This window comes from Sminthopsis crassicaudata, chromosome 2 (genome assembly GCF_048593235.1).
Source record: "Sminthopsis crassicaudata isolate SCR6 chromosome 2, ASM4859323v1, whole genome shotgun sequence".
Taxonomy (NCBI): domain Eukaryota; kingdom Metazoa; phylum Chordata; class Mammalia; order Dasyuromorphia; family Dasyuridae; genus Sminthopsis; species Sminthopsis crassicaudata.
The window spans coordinates 344,420,831-344,446,521 of record NC_133618.1 but is presented as its reverse complement, the minus strand read 5'-3'; the positions used below and the strand labels follow the sequence as shown (position 1 = coordinate 344,446,521).

Below are 25,691 nucleotides of genomic sequence, written 5' to 3'. Positions count from 1 at the left end.
AGAAAGGCCTGGAGAGATTTCCATGAACTGATGCTAAGTAAAGTGACTAAAATCAAGAGAACATTGTCATGATCAACTCTGATGGACTCTTTTCAGCAATGCGGTGATTCATACCAGTTCCAATAGATTTGTGTTAATTTAAGTGAGTCATTTGCATCTAGAAAGAGGACTATGGGAACTGAATGTGGATACATAGTATTTTCACCTTTGTTGAGGTAGCTGTTTGCTTGCTTGATTTTTTTTCCTTTTTGATCTGATTTTTCTTTTTCGTATGATAAATGTGGAAATACATTTAGAAGAATTGTACATATATTGGATTCCTTGCTATCTAGAAGAGAGAAGAGATGGGGAAGAAGATAGAAAAATACAGAACACAAGGTTTTGCAAGGTTGAATATTGAAAACTATTTTCGCATGTATTTTGAAAAATAAAAAGCTATTATTTTTAAAACTCCATGAACTCCAACTAAAGACAAATAGAAATTCTAAAAATTAAATACAAGAATTAACATTTGAAAAAAAGTCATTAAATTGAGCTTTAAAAAACAATAATGTGCTTATTTAATTTGATCAAAATAAAGGGAGCTATGTATTCATCCTTGTGACTGGCTCATGTTAGTGGGTCTTTTGAGCTAAAGAGCTCTGAGCTTCAGTAAGCTAAGTTAATTTGTTGTCTGTACTAAGTCCTGCCAACAAAATGAGTTTTAGGAACACGGTAGCACCAGACTGTTTAAGGAAGGTGAAATCAAACCAAATAAGAAAGCTTTTATGCAGATGAAAAATAAGACTGTTTTACTTTATTTCCAGTTTTCATGATACAAGGAAATGAAATAAAGAAAGAGAGAAAGACAGCGAACAGACACAAAGACACAAACACCAACACAGACACAGACACACTGACATGGACACAGAGATAAAGAAATCAAATCATGGAAAATGATTTCCATGTGAAAAACTGATTTTCCAGTAAAGGAAAAAAATTCAAAACAGATGATAATATTTTTTAAACTGGAAACTAGTATGTCCAATTATATGCACACAAAGCTAATCAATGTAATAGATGAATATAAATAAAAAATAGATTAAAACACAGAATGAGAGAAAAATAGAATATTCAAATAACCTAATTTCAGAAAAAGAAGTTGAATAAATCATAAATGAATTCCCTCCAAAAAAAAAGAAGAGGAGAAAGAGAACAAGCATAGGTTGAATTAAAGTGAATTATATTTAATATTCAAAGAAAAATTAACTATTTTCTTACATAGCGTCTGTCCCACCCCCAAACTTCAATAAGGCCAAATAACCAAATCTAGAATAGGTACAGTAAAGGAAGTAAACTATAGACCAATGTTGTTAATGTATATTAATAAAATATTACCAGATTATGATGAATTTGTCTTCATACCAGAAATTCAGATTTGGTAAAAAATTAGAATAAAGATATAATAGATTGTAAAAGTAAATTCAGAATTTCAAATTTGATATTTAAGTGCAGGTTTGTAATTTTATATATTTCTTACATTATTGCAAATATATTACCTATTTAAAATTATTATCTTTTTTACAAAACAGGGAATAGAGGGAGAAATTTTAGAACTCATTTTTAAAAACTTAATGTTAAAAATCATTTTACATGTATTTGGAATAAGTAACATACTATTTTAAAAAGAAACAATTGAGAGGTGGAGCCAAGATGGTAGAATGAAAATAGGGATTCCCCAGAATTCTCTCCCAGACTCTTCTAAACACCTTTAAATAATGACTCTAAACAAATCTGTAGCATCAGAACCCACAAAAAGTAGTGGAACAGTTTTCCAGGAAAAGGCAACTTGGAAATTTGGCAGAAAGGATCTGTGGCATCAGAGTGGATTTGGAGTGCAATCCCAATGTAAGCCAAGCCAGTACAATCTGGGGTCCAAGAAATCAGAAAGTGATAATAATTTCCAGATCTTTCAGTGTACAGAAGCAAAGAATAACTCAGCACAAAAGGTTTGGAACACTAGGATGTGAGGGAAGCCCCAACCCAGGATATGACATTGGGAGACCTGGTATAAACAACAGTGACAGCAGTGCTGTGGTAGGAGCAACTACCAGGACAGCAATAGCAGTGGCTGATTCTGGAGAGTTTAGCTCACAGAAAAGAGGGACCAGACAGTTGGTCAGAAGAAGACTGCAAGATCTTCTTTAGCACTACTATAACAGAACACTATTGTTTTGCCCATATTCAGATCTGGATAGAAGTTTTATTCTACACTGCAGGCACCCAGAAGGATCTGAGAATACAGCTGCACAAAACCATTTAAGCTTAGGACAGACATTGCATCCCCCCCAACCCTGGAAAAACAGCCATACTTTAACAAAGAGTAAAAAGCCATGTAATGGACAGGGAAAATAAGCAAATGAGAAAAATTATGACTATATAAAGTTACGGTGGTGATAAGGAAGATGGTAACAAAGACAAAGCTCCCAATCAAAACCTCCAAGAAAATTATGACTTGATTTCAGACTACAGAAAAGTTCAAAAGGGATTTTGAAAAGCAACTAAGAAATAACTATTGCAATCTAGTGTTTGAAAAACCCAAATATCCCAGATTTTGGTATAAGAACTCACTATTTGACAAAAACTGCTGGGAAACTAGTATGGCACCTAACATTATATACCAAGATAAGGTCAAAATTGGTTCATGATTTAGACATAGAGAGTGATATTATAAGCAAATTAGAAGAACATAGGATAGTCTCTCAGCTTTGTGGCAAAGGAAGGGATTTGTGGCCAAAAAAAGAATTAGAGATCATTATTGAACACCAAATAGATAATTTTGATTATATTAAGTTAAAAAGTTTTTTTGTACAAACAAAACCAATGCAAACAAGATTAGAAGGGAAGCAATAAATTGAGAAAACATTTTTACATTTAAGGGTTCTTATAAAGGCTTGTTTCTAAAATATATAGAGAATTTACTCAAATTTACAAGAATTCAATCCATTGTCAATTGATAAATGGTCAAAGGATGTGAACAATTTCAGATGAAGAAATTAAAATCATTTCTAGTCATATGAAAAGGTGCTCTAAATCACTATTGATCAGAGAAATGCAAATTAAGACAACTTTGAGATATCACTCCAGACCTCTCAAATTGGCTAAGATGACAGGAAAAGACAATGACAAATGTTGTAGAGGATGTGGAAAATTGGGACACCAATGCATTATTGGTGGAATTGTGAATGGATCTAGGCATTCTGGAGAGCAATTTGGAATTATGCTCAAAAAGTTATCAAATTGCCCTTTGATCCAGCAGTATTTCTACTGGGCCTATGTCCCAAAGAGATCTTAAATAAAATATGTAAAGATTTTTAGATGTGTAAAAATGTTTCCTGCAGCCCTTTTTATAGTGGCAAGAACTGGAAATTAGGGCAATTAGAAGACGTATAAATACACAGAACAACTAACATGTTAAGCTGAATAGTTATCTCGCTGTGAATTTTTATGGGTTCTGTCACTACGGAATCTAAATAACAGCTTGATTTAGCATTGTTCCTGATGGAAACTGGAGATTGCTCATGACAAACTAGCAGAGTGAAAAAACCTACAGCACCTCTGGTGCCAGTATGAAAAGCCAGTGAAGAGATGCCTGTAACACTGCAAAAGAAGCTTGGGGCCATCTTCAATGTGCCCTAGGAATAGAGCTGATTTTTTTTTAAATAAGCAAAAACCAAAAAGAACCTTGACCTTAGAAAACTATTAGGCAAAAAGGAAGTTAAAAACACAATTGCAGAAGACAACAGCACAGACAAAATATGTATATGAAAACTCAAAGGAAGATATAAAGTGGTCTCAGTCTCAAAGGGTTCTTTTGGAAGAACCCAAAAAGGATTTGATTTTTTTTAAAAAGCCAACAACTTGGAAAAGAAAGCACAAGAACTAACTGAAGAAAACAACTTAAAGAATGCTAATGGCAAAATAGAAACACACACACACACACACACACACACACACACACACTGCCCCATTGTAGTTGTATGCTGAAGAAAAAAATACTCCTTAAAAAAATAGCAAAATGTGGGGAAAAAATAAAAAAAACAAAAGAACTGGCCAAATGGAGAAGGATGTTTTTTTTTTTTTGTTTTGGTTTGGTTTGTTTTTTTTTTTTTTTAAGCTAACTGAAAGAAATTCATAAAATATTGCAATTGAACAAAGAGAAGTAAGTAATTCAATGAGGCATTAAGAATCATCAAACAAAATTTAAAGAATAAAAGAATAGAAAATAGAAAATATCTTACTGGAAAAAATCTGGAAAATAAATCCAGAAGAGATAATTTAAGGATTATTGTATTCCCAAAAAATCATGATCAAAATAAGAGCCTGAATGATATCATTCAAGAAATCATTAAGGAAAACTGCCCAGATATCCTATAATAAGAGGGTAAAATAGTTACTGAAGGAATTCACCAGGTAGAGCCAACATGGTGGGGAAAAAAAGGCTGGAACTCACTCAACCTCTCCCCCAATTTGCTCCAAATCCCTTTACATAATGGATCTAAAAATTTTCAGAGCATCAGAAGACCCTAAAAGACAGAGTAGAACATTTTCCAGCTGAAGGCAATTTAGAAGGGGACCAGAAAAGGTCTGATTCACCAGGGTTGGAGCACAGCACACAATCCATGCAAAGACACAAAGACAGCACAGCCCTGGTCCCAACACTGGTTCCAGTTTCAGCAAAGTGGGACTTTATTGCTTTAGCACACTAGATTTACAACTACAGTGGGGCAGTGACACTCAAAACAATTCCAGAAAAGAAAAGAGGACTTGTGGTCAGGTCTTTGGAAGGATCTCTGAAAACAACTGTACAAAATCCCTGAAGTTTGGGGATGGCGGAAGAAACAGAGCCCTACTTTAACAAAGACTCAAAAGCCAAGTAATAGGCTAGGAAAATAAGCAGACAACCAAAAAATGTTTATGACCATTGAAAGTTTCTATGGTGACAAGGAAGATCAAAACTCACACTTAGAAGGTGATAACAAAGTCAAAGGTCCTACATCCAAAACCTCCAAGAAAAATAAGAATAGGGTTGAGGTCATGAGAAAGCAAAAAATGAATTTTGAAAATCAAGTAAGAAAGATGGAATAAAAATTAGAAAAAGAATTGAGAGTGGTGCAAAAAAGAAATACAAAATACTAAGGAGAAGAAAAAAATGTCTTAAAAAACAAAATTGGCCAATTGGGAAAGGAGGTACAAAAACTCACTGAAGAAAATATTTCTTTAAAAATGAGAATTGAAAAATTAGAAGCGGTTGATCTTATGAGAAACCAAGACACAATAAAGCAAAATTAAAAATATTTTTTAAAATGTGAAATATTATACAAACAGGCCTAGAAAGTAGATTGAGGAGAAATCATTTAAAAATTATTGGTTTACCTGAAAACCATGATAAAAAATTTCTCTGGATATCTTTTATCAAAGTAAAACTGTTCTAATATTCTAGAACCAGAGGGTAAAATAGAAATGGAAAGAAACCATGAATCACTTCCTGAAAGAGATCCCAAAATGAAAAGTCCCAAAATATTACAACCAAATTCCGGAATTCCAAGTCAAGGAGAAAATATTGCAAACATCCAGTTCAAGTATAATGAAGCCACAGTCAGGATAACACAAGATTTAGTATCTTCCACATTAAAGGATCAGAGGACTTAGAATATGATATTCCAGAGAGTAATGGAGTTAGGATTACAACCAAGAATCACCCACCAGTAAAACTGAGTATAATCCTTCAGAAGAAAAGGTGGTTGTTATCAATGAAATAGAAAGTTTTCAAATACTTGTGATGGAAAGGCCAGAGCTGAATAGAAAATGTGATTTTTAACTATGAGTTTCAGAAACAGCATAAGAAGATAATCAGGAAAGTTAGTTATATCTTAAGGGACTTAATAAAGTTTATTTGTTTACATTCCTACATGGGAGGATGATACTTGTAACTCATTAGAAAATTTTCATTATTATAACTGTTAGGATTCTTACAAAGTACTTATGCACTTAGTTAAAACATTTAAAGAAGTTAAAACCTTTAAAGGAGTTTACACCTTTAAAGGAGTTCCTCATTGGTCCACACATTAGATTCACACCTGTAAGAGAGCATATTTTTAAGGAGCTCCCACAAGCCCAGGGAGTACCCACAAGCCCATTCTCTGGGAGGATATAAGGAGCCAGGATTCAGAGCCAGGATTGAGCCAAAGAGAGGACTTACCGAGAGAACTTCAGGGGACTTCGGAGGAGAGAACTTTGGGAGATTCACAACTAGGATTGATTTCTGGGAAACCCACAATCCCACACTCTTGAAGGCAGAGTTTAATTCATTCCCATGTCTACCTTCGTGCTGGCTGGAGACATTGGGGAGGACAAGAGGCTGGAGGCTGAAGGACAAACCTTTGGATTCGGAGAAGTGCTCTCGGGGAATCAAGGAGAGAGGAAGGCCTCCAGAAAACTAGCCGAGCCCCAAGTGAAGGAGATAAGATTTGGAAAAAGATAGTATAGGACTTTAACTCCTGTCTGGATTTGGGATTATTGAACTGAAAGGAAGGCTGCCTCCAGAAGCTCTCCAAGAAACCTACCCCCAAGAGAATGACTACAATTTAGAGACAAAAGAATAGAGCTCAGGTATGAGTTGAATATGAAGGGATAATATCTGTTTTAAAAAACAATGAAAAAGGAGGAAGAAAGCAATGTACTGGGAAAAAAGGAAAAGAATTGGGATGTTGAAAATTATCTGCCATAAAACAGAGGCAAGAAAAAGGTTTTAAAGTGGAGAGTTGGGGAGGGATTGCATGAGTGAACCTTGCTCTCATCAGAATTGGCTCAAAGAAGAAATAACATACACTCAAAATACATATAGAAAGCTATCTGACCCCTGTTGGAAAATAGAAAGGGAATGTGATATGAGAAAGGGGAAAGGTGATAAAAGAGACTATCCAATTGGGTGAAGGAGAGTTCAACAGCAATACACTTTTGTGGAGGGATGGGATGAAAGGAGAGAGAGAGAATAAATGGGGAAAATATAATTAATAATAGTAAAAATAATTTTGAAGCAAATTTCTGATTAGACTTTATTTTTCAAACATGGAAGGAACTGAGTCAAATTTATTAAAAAAATAAATGAGTCATTCCCCAATTGATAAATGATCAAAAAATATGATCTTTGCTATGTGAAACATGCATATTCTTTGACCTAACAACAACACAACTAAGCAATTTTTTAAAGGAGCTATATGTACAAAATTATTCTTAGCAGCTCTCTTCTCAGGACCAAAAAAATTAAAATAAAATGAGAACTGAGGTAATGCCTATGAATTGTGGAATGGCTTGATAAAGTGTGTTTTTTTTGTCATGGAATTTTATTTGTTATGGAATATTATTATTTTATGGGAAATGAGGAGCAGAATGCTCTCAGGAAAATAAAATCAGTAAAAATGCTATTCTCAGCAATATAATGATCCACAAGTATGCTAAAGGGTTTATGATGAAAAATCCTATCCATACCCAGAGAAACAACTGATTGTATCTGAAAACAGATTGAAGCATTCTTTCTTTCTCTATCACTTTCTCTTTTTAAACTCTATCTTAAGGATTTTTATTTTCATTAGGATGGGAGATCTATGTTTTCTTTCAGAATATAACTTTTATGGAAATGTTTTGAATAACTTTACATGCAATTGTTTATGTGGGTGGGGCTGAGGAAAAGAATTTTGAACTCAAAAATTTTAAAAGCAAATGAAAAAAATTGTTTTAAATGTAACTGGGGGAAATATTAAATAAAGCAAAAGAATCTACTAATCACCTCCTAAAAAGAGACTCCAAAATGAAAACTCCCAGGAATATTGTAGCTAGATTCCAGGATGGTCATGTCAAGGATAAAAATGCTGCATGAAGCCAGAAAGAATATCCTAAACCCACAGTCAGGATTAGCAAGGACCTAACAGCTTCCACATTAAAAGATCAGAGGACCATGAGCATGATATTCTGGAGGCCAAAGGAATTTGGTTTACAAACAGAAATAAGCTTTCCCAGCAAAATTGAGCATTACTTTCCTGGGGAAAAGATGTAAATTCATTGAAATAGGGAATTTTCAATCATTTCTGATAAAAAGATCAGAATTGAACATAAAAATCTGATCTTCAAATACAAGATTCAAGAAAAATATAAAAAATATAAGCAAGAAAGAGGGAAAAGTTATTTAAAGTTAAAACTATTTACATCCCTCTTGAGAATGTATCTTTGTTGCGATACTTAGAAGGGATGTATAGAGGCAAACAGTGTGGGGGGAAAGTGATTTTGAAGTGATAATTTAAAAAAATCAAGGGAAAGAAAAAGCATTTGGAAGAAAAGAAAAGGAGAATAAAAATGTTGTAAATTACATAACATAAAGTTGCAGAAAAGATTTATTATAGTAGAAGAAAAGAAAGTGGGGACATGAAGATTCTCTGAACTCACCAAATTTGGCTTAAAGAGAAAATAACAAACACACTAAACTGAGTATAAAAATTGATCTTACTCCATAGGAAAATAGTAGGGAAAAGGGGAAAAAGGAAAGGGGAAAAAAAAGAGAAAAGGAAAGGAAAGGCTGATAAGAGTAGAAATAGAAAAAGAAAGGGGGGAGTGATAATAGAAGGGAAAACAGATTGAAAGAATTGGGAATAAGTGCAAAACACTGGTAAGGAGTAACAGGGTGAAAGGAGAGAGAAAAGTATAAATGGGGGAAATATAAAGGAAGGAAATACACATTTAGTAATCATACTTGTAAATGTGAATGGGATAAACTCTCCCTTAAAATGGAAGCAGATAGCAGGATGGATCAAAAGCCAAAATTTTACAATATGGTGTTTACAAAAAAAAACATTTGAAGCAGAGATATGAATATAGAATAAAGATAAAAAGCTGCATCAGAATATATTATACTTCAGCTGAAGTAACAACAAAAAAAGCAAGGATACAAAATTTTTTCTCAGACAAATCAAAAGCCAAAATAAATCTAATTAAAAGAGATAAGGAAGGAAACTACATTTTGCTAAAGGTTACTATAGATAATAAATTAAAATCTATAATAAACATATGACATAGCATACAAATTCTTAGGGTTCAGTGAATTACAGAAAGAAATATAAGCAAAACCATACTGATGGGGAATCTCAACTTCCTTCCCAAAGAACTAGATAAATCTAACCATAAAAAAAGAAAGGAAGAAATTAAGGAGGTGAAAAGAATTTTAGAATAGATAGGTATGATAGATTTCTGGAGAAAATGGACTTGAAGTAGAAGGAAATATACATTTTTCTCAGCAGTCTATGGCACACTAATGCAAAAATGAACCATGTATTTAGGGTATAAAAATCTCACAATCAAATGCATAAAGGACAGAAATATGAAATGCATATTTTATAATGTTGCAATACAAATTACATGTACTATAGGGCCATGGAAAAATAGACCAAAATTATTTTTGGTTGTTTTGATATGTCCAACAACACATAATTTCATCCAAGAGACCTGATACTTTCAATATTGTGTACAAATGTTAGCTTTAATAATAATAGAGGAAAAAGAAATTGAAGGAATTAAAGTAGGCAATGAAGAAACAAACCTATCACATTTTAGCTACCCAAAACAATAAACAACTTTAGCAAAGATGCAGAATATAAAATAAGCCCACAAAATTATGAACATTTCTATATGTTACCTACAAAACTCAGAAACAAGAGATAGAAAGAGAAATTCCATTTAAAATAATTATAAACAATATATTTGGGAGATTTTCTGCCAAGACAAATCTGGAAACTATATAAACACAATTACACAATACTTTTAAAATAAATCAAATCAGATCTAAACAACTAGGGGAAAAGCATCAATTGTTCATTAATAGGCCAAGCTAATATTAGAAAAATGACAATTCCACTTAAATTTATCTATTTATTCAATGTCATACTAATCAAACTGTCAAAGTATTTTATAGAACCAGAAATAAAAACAAAATTCATCTGGAAGAACAAAAGTTCAAAAATATCAAAGTAATTAATGGAAATGGGGGAAATACAAAGGAAAGTGACCTAGCCATACCAGAACTAAAATCATATTATAAAGTGGTAGTCATCAAAATTGTTTGGTACTGGCTAATAGTGGAATAGTCAGTGGAATAGGTTAGGTAAACAAGGAATCTAAACTCAAAGACTCCAGATTCTAGAATTCAGTATTTGACAAGAATTGTGAGAAAAACTGGAAAAATATCTAGGCATAGACCAACATCTCACATCCTATACCAAAACAAGGTCAAAATGGGTTCATGATTTAGCCATAAAGGTTGAAACAATAGCACATTAGAAAAAACAAGGGATAGTTTTTCTATCAGATCTTTGGTGATAGGAAGAATTTATGACCAAACAGAACATTATGAAATGCAAAATGGATAATTATAAGTAAATCAAATTAAAAAGTTTTGTACAAAAAAAACCAATATAGCTAACATTAGGAGAGAAACAGAACTTTGGAAATCTTTTTTTCATCCAATAATTCTGATAAAGCCTCATTTTTAAAGTATACAGAGAACTAAGTCAAATGTACAATAATGCATGCCATCCTTTAAATGATAAATAATCAAAGGACAATTTTCAGATGAAGGAATTAAAGCTATTTATTTTCTTCTAAAAATATTCTACATCACTATTGTTTAGAAAAATGCAAATTAAAAGAACTCTGAGGTATAACCTCACACCTATCAGACTGGTTAAGTTGATGGGAAAAAAAAAATAAACATTAGAAAGAATATGGGGAAACCAGGACTAATGCATTGGTGATGGAATTGAAAACCAATCCAGCCATTTTGGAGAGCAATTTGTAATTATGCCCAAATGGTGTAAAGTTGTGCACACCCTTTAATTCAGCAGTATCACTACTGGGTCTGTAGTTTTAAAGAGATCATAATAGAGGGTGAAAGACCTACATATACATAAACGTATGTGGCAGCTTTTTTTCTGGTAGCAAGGAATTGGAAATTGAGTGGATCCCCATCAATTAGGAAATGGTTGAAAAAGTTATTGTATGTAAATATAATGGAATATTATTGTTCTGTAAGAAATGATGGACAAGCTGATTTCAGAAAAGTGAGAAGACGTACATGAACTGATGCAGAGTGAAATGAGCAGAAGAACCAGGAGAATAGTGTATACAGTAATAGAATTGTATGATGATCAACTATAACAGACTATTGTCTTCTGAGATATACAGGGATCCAAGACAATTCCAATTGACTTGAGATGGAAAATGCCATTCCCATCCAAAGGAAGAACTATGGAAATTGTATATGTAGATTGAAGCATACCATTTTCACTTAGTTTTTTTTTTCACTATTTTTTTTCCTTGTGGATATTTTCCCTTTTGTTCTGATTTTTCTTTCATAACATGATTAATAAGGAAATATGTTTAAAATAATTGTATCTATATAGTCTATATCAGGTTGCTTCCTATCTTGTAAAAGAAGGAGGGAGAAAATTTTTGAATTTGAAATCCTACAAAATGTTGAAAACTATCTTTACATGTAAGTGGAAATATTTTATTTTTAAATATGCATTTTAAATAAAATATTCTTGAAGAAAAAAGATGGATTAAAAACCAAAATCCAAGCATATGTTCTTTTCCAAGAAACACCTGAAATACAAAAACACACAAAAAAAGAGTAAAATAAAAGAATAGAGTAAGATTTATTATGCCTCAGCTGGGAGAAGAGGGCTAACAAGTATTTTCTCCTATAAAACAAAAACCAAACAAAAGACTTAATTAAAAGAGATAAGCAAGGAAACTATCTTTTGTTAATAGATACCATAGACAAAGAAGTAATATCAATCTAAAACACATATGAATCAAATAACATAGCTTCCAAATTCTTAAAGGAAAAGTGAAATAATTTACAGAAAGAAATAGTGAAAAATACTAGTGGGATTAACCTTTGAGAACTAGATAAATAGAACTATAAAATAAACAAGAATTTAAGGAGATGAATAGAATTTTAGAAAAGTAATATATGGTAAACCTCTAGAGAAAATGAATGGGAATTGAAAGGAGTGGATTTTTTTTTCTCAGTAATAATTTGCACCTTCACAAAAACTGATGAACTTAGGACATAAAAACCTCACAACCAAAGGCAGAAAAGCAGAAAAATAAAATGAATTCTTTTCAGATCATAATGCAATAAAAATTACTTTCAATAAAGAACAATGGATAGATAAAAAATTAATTACAAGTCATGTAATCTAATCCTAATGAATGAATGGGACAAAAAACAAATCATAGAAATAATCAATAATTTAATTAAAAAGAATGATGATAATTATACATCATATCAAAATTTGTGGGATGCAGCCAAAACAGTACTTAGGGAAATTTTTATGACTTTTAAATGCTTACATCAATAAATACAGAAAGAGAAGGTCAATTAATTAGCATGCAACTTTAAAAAAATTACTAGGGAAAAAAAAAACAAATTGCAAAGCCTTAATTAAACTCCAAATGAAAAATACTGAACATCAAAAGAGAAATTAATGAAATTGAAAATAAGAAAACAATTGAATTAAAAAATAAATCTAAAACTTAATTGTGGAGAAAAAATAAAATAAATAAACCATTGTTGAGTTTATTTTTTTAAAAATAAGAAAGAAAAAACTAGATTACCAGTATCAAAAATTAAAAGAGTGAATTTTCCATTAATGAAAAGGAAACTAAAGCAATTATTAAATCCTCTTCTGTCAAGTTATATGTTTCTGAAATCTGATAATCTAAGTGAAATACCTTAATATTTATAAAAATATGATTTGCCCAGATAAACAGAAGAAATAATAAGTTATTTAACCCCATATTAGAAAAAAAATTGAATAAGCCATCAATTAACTTCCTAAGAAAAATTCCCCCAGGATCAGATGAATTTACAAGTAAATTCTGTTTAACACTTAAAAATTATTAATTCAAATTCTTTATAAAGTATTTGGGAAAAGAAGTCCTACCAAACTCCTTTTGAGACCCAAATATAGTGCCATTATTGATCAAAAAATTTCATATAAAAAAAAGAATATTACAACATTAAATCAAAAAGGTTATACACCTGAGAGATTTATACCAGAAATGTAGGACAGATTTAATATTAGAAAAATTGTCAACATAATAGACTATAAAAATATGGTAGACCTCTGCTGATTATTGAATGGAAAAGCATACATATTTCCTGCTATGAATAGGCATTTCATAAACCCTCACAAAAAAACCCTCACAAATAAATGCAGCATATTATAATGCAATAAAATTATCTTAAATGAAGATTCACTTGGGAGAAAAGTATTAAAAAATCAGTGGAAGATTAAATAACAATAAGAATTGTTAGGACAAAGAACATAGACTCATTAAACTGTTAGATAACTGTATTAATGATAATGACAAAGAAACAACATTCTAAAAATTTTAGGCTCCAAAGGATAAATTTTATCTTTAAGCACCTTTATTAATTTTTAAAAATAATGATAAATGATTTGGGAATACAAACAAAATATTAGAAAACCAACAATTTTTTAATCATTCTTTGTTTTTCTTTTGTGAGGCAATTGGGATTAAGTGATTTGTGCTGGATCACACATTGCGTGTTAAGTATCTGAGGCCAGATTTGAAGTCAGGTCCTCCTGACTCTAGTGCTAGTGCTCTAATCATTGCAGCACACAGCTGCCCCAAAACAAATTTTTGTAAGTTAAACATCAAGATAAAAATCCTAAAATTTAAAGAACAAATTAATAAAATTGAAAGCAAAAAATTAAAAAGTAACAAAACTAGGAGCTGATTAAAAATAAATTAGATAGCCATTACTGTAATTTATCAAAAAATAAAAGGAGATACAAATATTAGGGTGAAAATTGGAAAAGGAGAATTCATAACAAATCACAAAAAAGTGGAGAATACTATTTATTGGAAAGTATTTTAGTTTCTTATGTACCAACAAATTTTAGACCTTAAATAAAAATCAATGCATAGTAATAAAAATATAAAATACTCAAAATAACAAGAAAGTGAGAATATAAGCAATCCAATTTCAGAGGGAAAAACCTGAATAAAACATAAATAAATTTCCAAAAATAAAATTTTTAAGGCTACATGAATCTACAAGTTACTTCTATCAAATATTCAAATAACAATTAATGTCAGCATTAATTAAAAATGAGAGATTCTGAAAAGTATCTTCTTTGATAGATTATATCAAAACTGGAAAAAGGTAAGTTAATATCCTTAATGAACAAAGATAACAATTTCAAATAAAATATTATCACTATTATCCTTATACTCCATAACCAGGTAGTATTCATGGCTGGACTTCAAGGTTAATATTAGTAAAATTTTATTGTAAATTAACCATATTAGTAAGAAAATCTACAAAAGTAATATTTTATATCAATAGATACAGAAAAAAGCTTTTGAAAAATCAACACATTTCTTTTTTCTTTATTATAGCTTTTTATATACAGAACATTTGCAAGGGTAATTTTCAACATTGACCCTTGCAAAAACTTCTGTTTCAATTTTTCTCCTCTATCCCCTCCCCTAGGTAGCAGATAGTCCCATACATGTTAAATATGTTAAAATATAGATTAAATACAATATGTATATACATATTTATACAGTTATCTTCTTGCATAAAGAAGATTGGATTTAGAAAGAAGGTAAAAATAACCTGAGAAGAAAAAACAAAAATGCAAGCAAACAATATCAGAAAAAGTAGAAATGTTATGTTGTGGTCCATACTTATTTCCCAGTGTTCTATCTCTGGGTGTAGCTGGTTCTGTTCAGTACAGATCAATTGGAACTTATTTGGATCCTCTCATTGTTGAAAAGAGCCATGGCCATCAGAATTGACCATCATGTAGTATTGTTGTTGAATTGTATAATGATCTCCTGGTCCTGCTCATTTCACTTAGCATCAATTCATGTATGTTTCTCTGTAGTCATCCTGCTGGTCATTTCTTATAGAACAATAATATTCCATAACATTCATATACCACAATTTATTTAGCCATTCTGCAATTGGTAGGCATCTCTTCAATTTCCAGTTTCTAGTTTTTTGCACATACAGGTCCCTTTCCCTTCTTTGGGATATAATTCCAGTAGTAACACTACTGAATCAAAGGGTATGCACAGTTTGATAACTTTTTGAATATAGTTCCAAATTGCTCTCCAGAATGGTTTGATCCATTCATAACTCCACCAACAATGCATCAGTGTCCCAGTTTTCCCATATCCCCTCCAACATTATCATTATCTTTCTTGTCATCTTAGCCAATCTGACAGGCATATAGTGGTATCTCAGAGTTGTCTTAATTTGCATTTCTCTGATCAACAATTATTTGGAACACCTTTTCATATGACCAGACACAGTTTCAATCAATACATTTCTGATGAAAAAATATATTACACAAGAATAAATGGACTTTTCTTTTATAACAAATAGCAGTTAGGTGAACTAATGTGAAATAAAGTATCATTATTTATATCAGAGATAAACTAATATTATTCCAAATAAATTGCCATTACTTCCATTCAACATAATAATGGAAATACTGCTTATGGAAATAAAACATGAAATAGAAATCAAGGAATAACCTTACTTTTAAAAAGAAACAAAATTATCACTGTCCAAATAATATTATGGTATGCTTAAGTAATTTTAAATAGAATTAAATAATAATAGTAATAATTATAGGATTCAAAATAATCAATCCATACAAATCATTAGATTTTATATATAAAATCTAGGATAAAGAGACAGAATTTTTTTTAATTACTATATATTACATAAAATGCTTGGGATTTTTCTCATAGGACTCTGAGCTCCTTAAAATCAAGAAATCTCCTTTACCTTTCTTCATATTCTTAGTGTTTAACCTGTGATAGACTATAACATATATATTATAAAAATGAACAATTTTGAAAACAAATGAGAAAGACAAAACCAGGACAATCATGTACACAATAACTTTGAAAGTTGTAAGAACTATGATATTATGATAACCAGAAAGTTAATAAAATTGATAGAACACAGATAGTAAGTGTCTGAGGCTAGATTTGAATGCAGGAAGATAGGGCTTCCTGACTCCAGACCCAGTACCCTATTCACTGAACTACTATCTGCCTTGATATAAATCCTTGCTATTATTGTTGTTATTATCATTATTAAATCATTATTATTATTAACCTTTCACCCAGGGGAGGATGAATAAATGTTATATCATAGAACTTCAGTGATAGGTTTAGGAGTACAGTAAAACAAATGTACTTTTTTATACAGTCATTGAGGGAAATTTCTTTTCTCTTTACTTTTTATAGTGGGAATGGATTTAGAATGGAGAAATGTTTTGTGTTGATTTAAAAATAGAGAATTATTGCTATAGATATGGAATATACAGATGAGATCACTATATTATTAACTTTGCTTCTTTTGTCTTTCATATGAAGTTTCTTTAGAAATAGAAATTGTATAAATGTCTGTTAATGTAATATAAAAAACAAAACATAAAAACCCTTAAATACAAACAAAAGTCTTCTATTATAGTGAATCAATTCCCCTTGTAGAATTATATAGCTTTAAAATACCTTTTATTTTCAGTTTCCATCCCCTTTTACTTTACCTTTTAGCATATTAGATTTCTGTATTTTCATACCTTTATTGTAATTGCTGCTAAGTCTCATGTTATCTGACTAATATGGAAACATGTTTAAAATGATTACACATGTATAGCTTATATCAAATTGCTTGTTGTCTTAAGAAAGGGGGAGGAAAAGGAAAGAAGGAAAAAATTAGAATGTAATTATTAAAATAAAATACTATTGAAAAAAAATTTAAGTAAATTGCTCTGGTTTCCTAAGAGGCTGCATTATTCCAAACATAAATTAATCAACCTCAATATCTACGATGCAAAATATACATATATCTTATTATGATCTTGACTATAATTCCCTGGTTATTGATGTTTTTCTTCCTGAATACTTATAATATTCTTTCTTCATAATGAAAACTCTATATTTTGGATAAGATACTCCTAGACTTTTTTTTTAATTTTAGGGTTTTGATTAGGATATATGATGGATTGTTTCTATAGTCACAATATAGTCATAGTTCTGTCAAAGTTCTGGATTGTTTTTAATTGGAGTAAAGTATGTAAATTTTTGTTTAGTTATATTTTTCAGAGTCAATTTGTTCTTAATATCTCATCATTCAATTTTCTAGATTAGTTATTTTTATAGTAAATATTCATAATGTTCAGGCACTTTTTAAAGATGTGTCCAATACTTTGTATCCTCCCATGTTTTAAGATACAGGATTGTCTTAAAATTCTGGAATGAAAGCTTTGATATCTTTGCTCCAGTTTAAAATATCGGCACTACATGAAATTGATTCTTTATTGTTTTGCTGTCAGCACAATATCTAGTACACTTAATACAGGCTTGTGATTGACTGCTTGACTGTTAGTCTTCTTCACTCTTCAGCTGGACAAATATTCTTCTATACTTGAATATATACTCACTTTTCAATATATACTCACTCTTAAAATATCCTTCATAAAACCTTATCCCTTAATTAACTTCTGGTTAAGCCAGGAAACTGAATAAAACTCATCAGACTAACTATCTCTGAGTTATGCAGATGATACTAGTCAGATATTCATTTACTAGGATGCCGTGAAGAAAAATGAGGAGAGAGGTCACAGCAAGCAACTTGATTTTTTCTCTTTGTGTCTTTCTTTGTCTATGTCTCTGTCCTCTGACTACCTGTCTTTCTGTCTCTATCTGTTTTTCTCTTTCTCTCTCTTTTTCTTTCTTTCTTCTTCCCTTCTTTCCTCCTTCCCCTCAATCTCTTATCATAGTATCTAGCAAAAAGTAAATAAAAATATTAATGATTTAAAATTTTAATATTTAACAAGCTGAGCTTAATGTTTTATACACAGAAATTGTTCCATACCTGTTTTATTGGAGAGTTTAAATGACACCATCTTATCAGGAATATTACATACACTCCTCACTGAAGCAATACAGCTGTAATTAGCATAGTCCTGAGGTCGAAGATTCTTTAGCTTTAAGATTTTTGTTTCACCCTAGAAATGCAGAAGAGGTGATAATAAAGAATCTATAATTAATTAGAAAGAACAAGGCAATGATACTGTACTAATTCAGATTAGTACATTAAAATGCAAATACTAAATAATAACTCAGTTTCATTTTTATATTTTTTAATTTAAGCAAATGTTTCTATTTCTTGGCAGAGAATATATTTTACAATATCATAAGTGCTATAAAAATTTTCAGGATAAATCAAATGGATAGAATAAAAACTCTTAATGATTGTTATTAATATTGGTTTTCTGGGGGTTAAAATATATGTGAAGAATTTATGCAAATTTCCATGCAAAGAACAATATCTTATTCTTAAAAATGGAGACTTGAATTTATTTCATTAACTTTACTTTCAGAACAATATATCTGCTGCTTGTGATTTCTGTGTCTTTTTATTATTCTTTTTAGCAACATCTATATGGGTACTGTTATCTTTTCAAAAAATGTTTAAGGGGGAGTGTAAGCCAAGATGGCAGAGAGTAGACAGGTCTTTATCTGAGCTTTTCCTGGCATCTCTCAGATCCACACCAGATCAAGTCTCTAATTGAGTTCTGGAGTGATAGAACCCACAAATATTTAAAGCTTAACAAACTTCTAGCAGAAGATATTTTGAAAGAACTACAGAAAAGATCTGTTTCAATTGGGCATGGGGAAGGCAGCCAAATGCAGATGCAGTGCAGGGACTCAGGGTGGCATCAGCACACCCACAAGTCTACCTGGAGGCTCTTCGCTCTTAGCCAAAATATATCAGCATTGGCTATACTCCTGGTTTAGAAGCCAGTAGATTAGCTGTGAGATATCCAACAGAAATACAAAAGGCAAATAGTAAGCCTCTGAATCCCAGAATAATATGGGACATGGCCACACCCACCAAGTACAGGAAGGAAATCTGTAGCATCAACCCAAAGCAGGGAAAAGCCTCTGTCACACATACAGAAAATTTGGGACAATCTCCCTCTTGTCCCGAGAGCAGACAACAACCTTTAAAAAAAAAATGAGCAAAAAAGCAATAAGAACTCTGATCATAGACAGCTTTCATGAAGAAAGAGAACAGACCTCAAACTCTGAGGACACTAAGGCAAATCATCTCCTGATGAAGCCCCAAAGGGTGATATTAGTTGGTTCCCATCTCACAAGGCTCTTTTGGAAGAATTCAAAAAGGATCTTAAAAGAGAGTTAGAAGAAAAATGGGGAAAAGAAATAAGAATCTTGTAGGAGAGTTTAGTGAAGGAAACACATTAACTGAAGAAAACTCCTTAAAAATAGATTTATTGAAATAGAAAAAGCATATAACTCCTTAAAAAGTAGATTCGACAAAAAAAAAAAAAAAACTTATACATCATCTTTCAGGAAATCATCAAGGAAAACTGCACTGATATCCTAGAATCAGAGGGTAAAATAACCATTAAAAGAATTCACCAATCACTTCCTGAAAGAGTACCCAAAATGAAAACTTCAAGGAAAATCATAAGTTTCAGAATTATAGATCAAAAAGAAAATGTTGCAAGCAACAAGAAAGAAACAATTCAAATATCGAGGAACCATAATCAGGATCACCCAGGACCTAGAGGCTTCCAAATGTAATGGATGGAAGGGCCTGGAATCTGATTTTCCAAAAGCCAAAAGAACTTGGATTGCAACCATAAATTAACTATCCAGAAAAATTAAACATTATCTTTCAGGTAAAATGATGGACATTAAATGAAACAGTTGAATTTATTTATTTTTGATAAAAAGACCAGAGCTGAACAGAAAATTTGATCTTCTAATACAGAACTCAAGAGAAGCACAAGAAAAGTATACTTAGAGGATGCAGGTGTAATTTGATTTTATTATAATGATTATAAAAAAGAAAGAAGAGAAAAATGGAGGTAAAATTGAATAAATTACATCTCATGAAGAGGCAAAAAGATCAATTACAATTGAGGGAAAGAAGGAAGTGGGATGAGCATTGTGTCAATCTTACTCTCATCAGATCTGGTTCAAAGAGAAAATATCAGACATATTTATCTTGAAAGAGAAATAGTAAATACATCTTTTTTAGATTATGGTGCAATAAAAGTTACATGTAATAAAGGGCCAGGAGAAAATTAAAAAAAAAAAAACAACATTAATTGTAAACTAAATAGTATAATCCTAAAGAATGAGTGAGTGAAACCATAATTGATAGAAATAATTGATAATGTCATCCAAGGAAATGGCAATAATGAGACAACATACAAAATTTTATGGAATGCAGCCAAAGTAGTTCTTTGGGGAAGTTTAGAGAATAAGGAAATCAATGAATTGGGCATGCAAATAAAAAAGCTAGAAAAAGAACAAATTAAAAACCTTTAATTAAATACCAAATTTGAAAGTCTGAAAATAAAAGGAAAGATTAATAAAATTGAAAGAAAAAAACTATTGAATTAATAAACAAAAATAAGACTTGGCTTTATGAAAAAAACAAAAAAAAATAGATAAACCTTTAGTAAATTTGATAAGAAAAAGGAAAGAAGAAAATCAAATTGTTAATATCAAAAATGAAAAGGGAGTACTTTCCATTAATAAAATGGAAATTAGAACAATAGTTAGGAGTTATTTTACCAAATATGTGTCAATAAGTCTGATAATCTAATTGAAATGGAGGAATATTTATAAAAATATAGATTGCCCAGATTAACAGAAGAGGAAATAAATTACTTAAATAGTTACATTTTAGAAAAGAAGATAAAACAAGCTATTGAGCAGCTTCCTAAGAAAAAATTTCCATGACCAGATGAATTTACATGTGAATTCTACTAAACATTTAACAAACAATCTCAATAGTATGCAAACTATTTGGGAAAATAGGGAAAGAAGAACTCCTACCAAATTCCTTTAATGATACAAATATGGTGTTGATATCTAAATCAGTAAGGAGCAAAACATAGAAAGAAAATTGTAGATTAATTTCTCTAATGAATATTGAAGCAAAAATCTTAAATAATATATTTGCAAAGAGATTACAGCAAGCTATCCCCAGGATAATATAGTATGATCAAGTTGGATGTATACCAGGAAGGCAGGGCTGGTTCACTATTAGGCATAACTATTAGGAAAACTTAGCATCATTAACTATATCAATAACCAAACTAACAAAAATCAGATGATTATCTCAATAAATACAAAAAAAGCATTTGACAAAATCCAACACCATTTCTATTAAAAACACTAGATAATATGGGAATAAATGGAGTTTTACTTAAAATGATCAGTAATTATTTTACTGTAGTAAATGTAGTATCTAAAACCATCAGCAAGCATCATATGTAGTGGGGATAAACTTAGAACCATTCCCAGTAAGACAAGGGGTTAAACAAGATTGCTCACTATCACCATTACTATCCAATATCTTATTAGATTTGTTAGCTTTGGCAATAAAAGAAGAAAAAGAGATTAAAGGACTTAGAGTAGGTAATGAGGGAACTAAATTATTGCTCTTTGCAGATGATATGATGGTACACTTGGAAAATCCTAGAGAATCAACTAAAAAAACTACTAGAAACAATTCACAACTTCAGCAAAGTTGCAGGACACAAAATAAATCCATATAAATCATCAGCATCTTTATACATTACCAACAAAATCCAGCAGCAAATGTTATGGGTCAGAACTCTGAAACAAGAATTCTTACAAGGTGTTAAGTCAGTTGACTTGGTAAATACAATGGTTATCTAATTTAGCATGGGACTTAATAGCTTTCTAGTTCAGTACTTGTACTTAGTATTTAATATAGTTCTACAAGATTCACACCTATGATGATGTAATTATAATTGAGTATATGACAGCCAGCAGGGACTCAGAGACAGATTCATTCCATGGTCCACCTTTGAGGTGGCTGGAGGCTGAAGCACAAGCCCTAGGACTCAGCCAGATTCATTCACTTCATCTCACATCACTGTGGTGGCTGTACTCCTGCACTTCCCCCACTAAGACCAAGGCCCATCTGAAAGGCTCTCCAGAAAGCTCCCCAGCCCCAGGAGACAATAAAGAATTTGGAATTTATCCCTGGCTATTCTTGTGGTGATTATTCTACTGAAAGAAAGGCTGCTCCAAGATTTCCAGAAAACCAACAAGAATACTACAAGCAAGAGATACAAGGAGAAATTCCATTTAAAATAATTGTAGATAGTATACAATATTTGGGAGTCTATATGCTAAGGTAAAGTCAAGAATGATATGAACACAATTACAAAGCACTTTCTACACAAAGTGCAATCTAATAAATTGGAAAAATAACAATTAATCAGGGGTAAGCCAAGCTTGTATTATAAAAATGAGAATACTATCTAAATTAATCTACTTACTCAGTATCATACTAATCAAACTACAAGAAATTATTTTACAGAGCTAGAAAAATAATAAACAAAGTTCATCTGGAAGAACCAAAGGTCAAGAATTTCAAGAGAATTAATGAAAGAAAATGCAATTGAAGTCAATTTAACAGTACCAGACCTAAAACTAAATCAGACCAAAACCAAAACCATTTGGTGCTGGCTAAGAAACAGTGTAGTTTATCATTGAAATAGGTTAGTGTCACAAAACACAATAGTCAATGACTATAGTAAGCTAGTGTTTGATAAATCCAAAGTCCCCAGCTTTTGGAATAAAGACTCATTATTTGACAAAAATTGCTGGAAAAATTGGAAATTAGTATGGCAAGTACTAGGCATTGATCCACAACTAACATCATATATAAAGATAAAGTCAAAATACATTCAAGAGTGATATTACAATCAAATTAGAAGAACAAAGGATAGTTTACCTCTCAGATCTATGGAGAAGGAAGGGATTTGTAGCCAAAGAACTAGAGTTCATTATTAAACAGAAAATGGATAGTTTTGATTATATTAAGTTAAAAAGTTTTTGTTCAAACAAAACCAAATGCAGACCAGATTAGTAAGGAAGCAATGAATTGGGAAAAAAATTTACATTTGAGGATTCTGATAAGGCCTCACTTCTAAAATATATAAGAAAATTGACTTAAATATAGAATTCAAGGCATTCTCTGATTCAGATATGTTCAAAGGATATAAATACACAATTTTCCCATGAAATAATTGAAACTATTTCTAGTCTTATGATCAGAGGAATGCAAATCAAGATAACTGAGGTACCACTACACACCTCTCAGATTGAACAAGATGACAGGAAAAGATAATTTAAATTTAAAAAGAAAATTGAAGTAGTATCAAGAATGAAACAGTGGCTGCTCCATAAATGAAGGGAAAATTAAAATAATTTTTAAAAGTAATTTTGTCTATTAGGTGCCTTTAATCTGACAAGCTAAATCAAATAAATGAATATTTACAGAAAAAGAATTAACAGAAGAAGAAATTGAATACTTAAATAATCCTTAGATAAAGAAAGTGAATAAGCCATCAGTGACCTTCCTGAGGAAAAATCCCAAGGACCAGATGGATTCACAGGTGAATTCTACCAAACATTTATAGAACAATTAATTACAATACTTTACAAAATATTTGGGGAAATAGTTCAAGAAAGAGTATTACCAAATATGTTTTATAAAACAAATAGGTTTCTGATACCTAAACCAAGAAGACTGAAAATAGAGAAAGAAAACTACAAATCAATTTCCCTAGTGAATATTAATGCAAAAATTGTAAATAAAATATTATCAAGGAAATTATGACGGAATATAATAAAAATCATAGAGTATGACCAAATGAAATTTATATATTTATAACAGGTATATGTTGTTGGTTCAATATTAGGATAACTCTAAGCATCAATAGACCACATCAATAACAAACAAAATCATGATTATTTGAATATATGCAAAAAAAAAACTTTTGGCAAAATAAAACACCAATGTCTATTAAAACATTAAAAAGCATAGAATTAAATGGAGCTTTCCTTAAAATGATTAAGCAGTATCTATCTAAAACAATCAGCAAGCCCTATATGTAACAATGATAACCTACAAATATTTTAATAATATCAGGGGGTAAAGCAAGGTTTTCCATGATAAACATTATTATTTCATATTGAACTACAAATGCTAACTAGAAAAGTAAAAGAAGAAAAAGAAATTGAAGAAAACAGAATAGGCAATAAGAAAACAAAATTATGACTCTTTGGAAACAATATAGTGGTATACTTGGAAAATCTTAGAGAGTTAATTTTTAAAATTACCAACTTTAACAAAATTATAAAAAAATCATAAATTACCTGAAGTTCACAAAAGGAGATAGAAATTCCATTTAAAAGAATTTTGTATAATACAAAATATTTGGCAGTCTACCTACCCCAACAAACCCCAAAACAATATGAACACAGTCACAAAATACTTTTGATGTGAATAAAAACAACTCTAAACAATTGCAGAAATATTAATTGTTAATGGGTAGGCTAAACCAATAAAATAAAAATGATTATTGTATCTAAATTAATTTACTTATTTAGTACTACTAATTCAACTACCATAAATTATTTTAAAGAACTAGAAAAAAATAACAAAATTCATCTAGAATTTTTAAAAAAGATTGAGAATACTAAGAGAATGAATTTTTTTAAATGTAAAGGAAAGCAATCAACAATTCCAGATGTTAAACTACATTTTTGTGATTGTCACAATCATAATAATAAAAATGGGTAAATAGGTGATACAATAATCAGAGTTCTGGGCCTGCAGTCAAGAAGAACTCACTTCAAATCTAGCTTTAGATATTTTCTAAGAGTGTCAGGTGCCTAAATAGGCAAGTCAATTAATTCTGTTGGCATTGTGTTTTTTTTTTTTTTTCATCTGTAAAGTGAATTGAAGAAGGACATAATACATCACTTTAGTATCTTTGCCAGTAAAAAACTCCACATGGGATCATGAAGAATTGAATACAGTTATAATGACTGAACAACAACAATCATGAAAAAATTTATGGAAGCATAGAAAAATTTATCTGTCAGGGAGAAGGGAAGAATTTATAACTAAACAAACAAGAGATCATAGGAAGAAAAATGATAATTTTATTGCAAAAAAAAAGTTTTTTCATAAATAAAACCAATATAGTCGGGATTAAGAAGGAAGTAGGAAACATGAAAAAAAATTTAAAACAAATTTCTCTAATAAGACCTCATTTCTCAAACATATAGGGAATTGAGCCAAATATATAGCTACTGAAGAAAATAAGAGCAATTCCCCAGTTAATAAATGGTCAAAATATTTGAAAGTAGTTTTTAGAAAAAGAAAGCAAATCAATAGTCACATAAAAATGCTTTTAAAAATTACAGATTAGATAAATGCAAAATAAAAACCTACCAAGATGTTACACTACACCTAACATATATCAAGACAAATGTTGGAGGCAATATGGAAAAACTAGGCCACAAATTCACTGTTGTCAGAGTGATGAACTAATTTAACAATTCTGGAGAACAATTTTGAACTACACCCAAAGGGCTATGAAACTTTGCATACCTTTTGACCCAAGAATACAATTTACTAAATTTGCATCCCAAACAGATTTTTCTCCATT

The 25,691-nt window shown here is 30.8% G+C and overlaps 1 protein-coding gene across 7 annotated transcripts in view; it reads right to left on the bottom strand.

The window, feature by feature from the left end:
* Positions 1 to 25,691, bottom strand: part of MDGA2 (MAM domain containing glycosylphosphatidylinositol anchor 2) — a 795,736-nt gene that overhangs the window by 470,340 nt on the left and 299,705 nt on the right. For all 7 annotated transcript variants that reach the window (XM_074290629.1, XM_074290632.1, XM_074290631.1 and 4 more), the window contains one exon: positions 18,026 to 18,158. In XM_074290629.1, the coding sequence (XP_074146730.1) occupies positions 18,026 to 18,158 (133 nt within the window). The remainder of the gene's footprint in view (positions 1 to 18,025; positions 18,159 to 25,691) is intronic.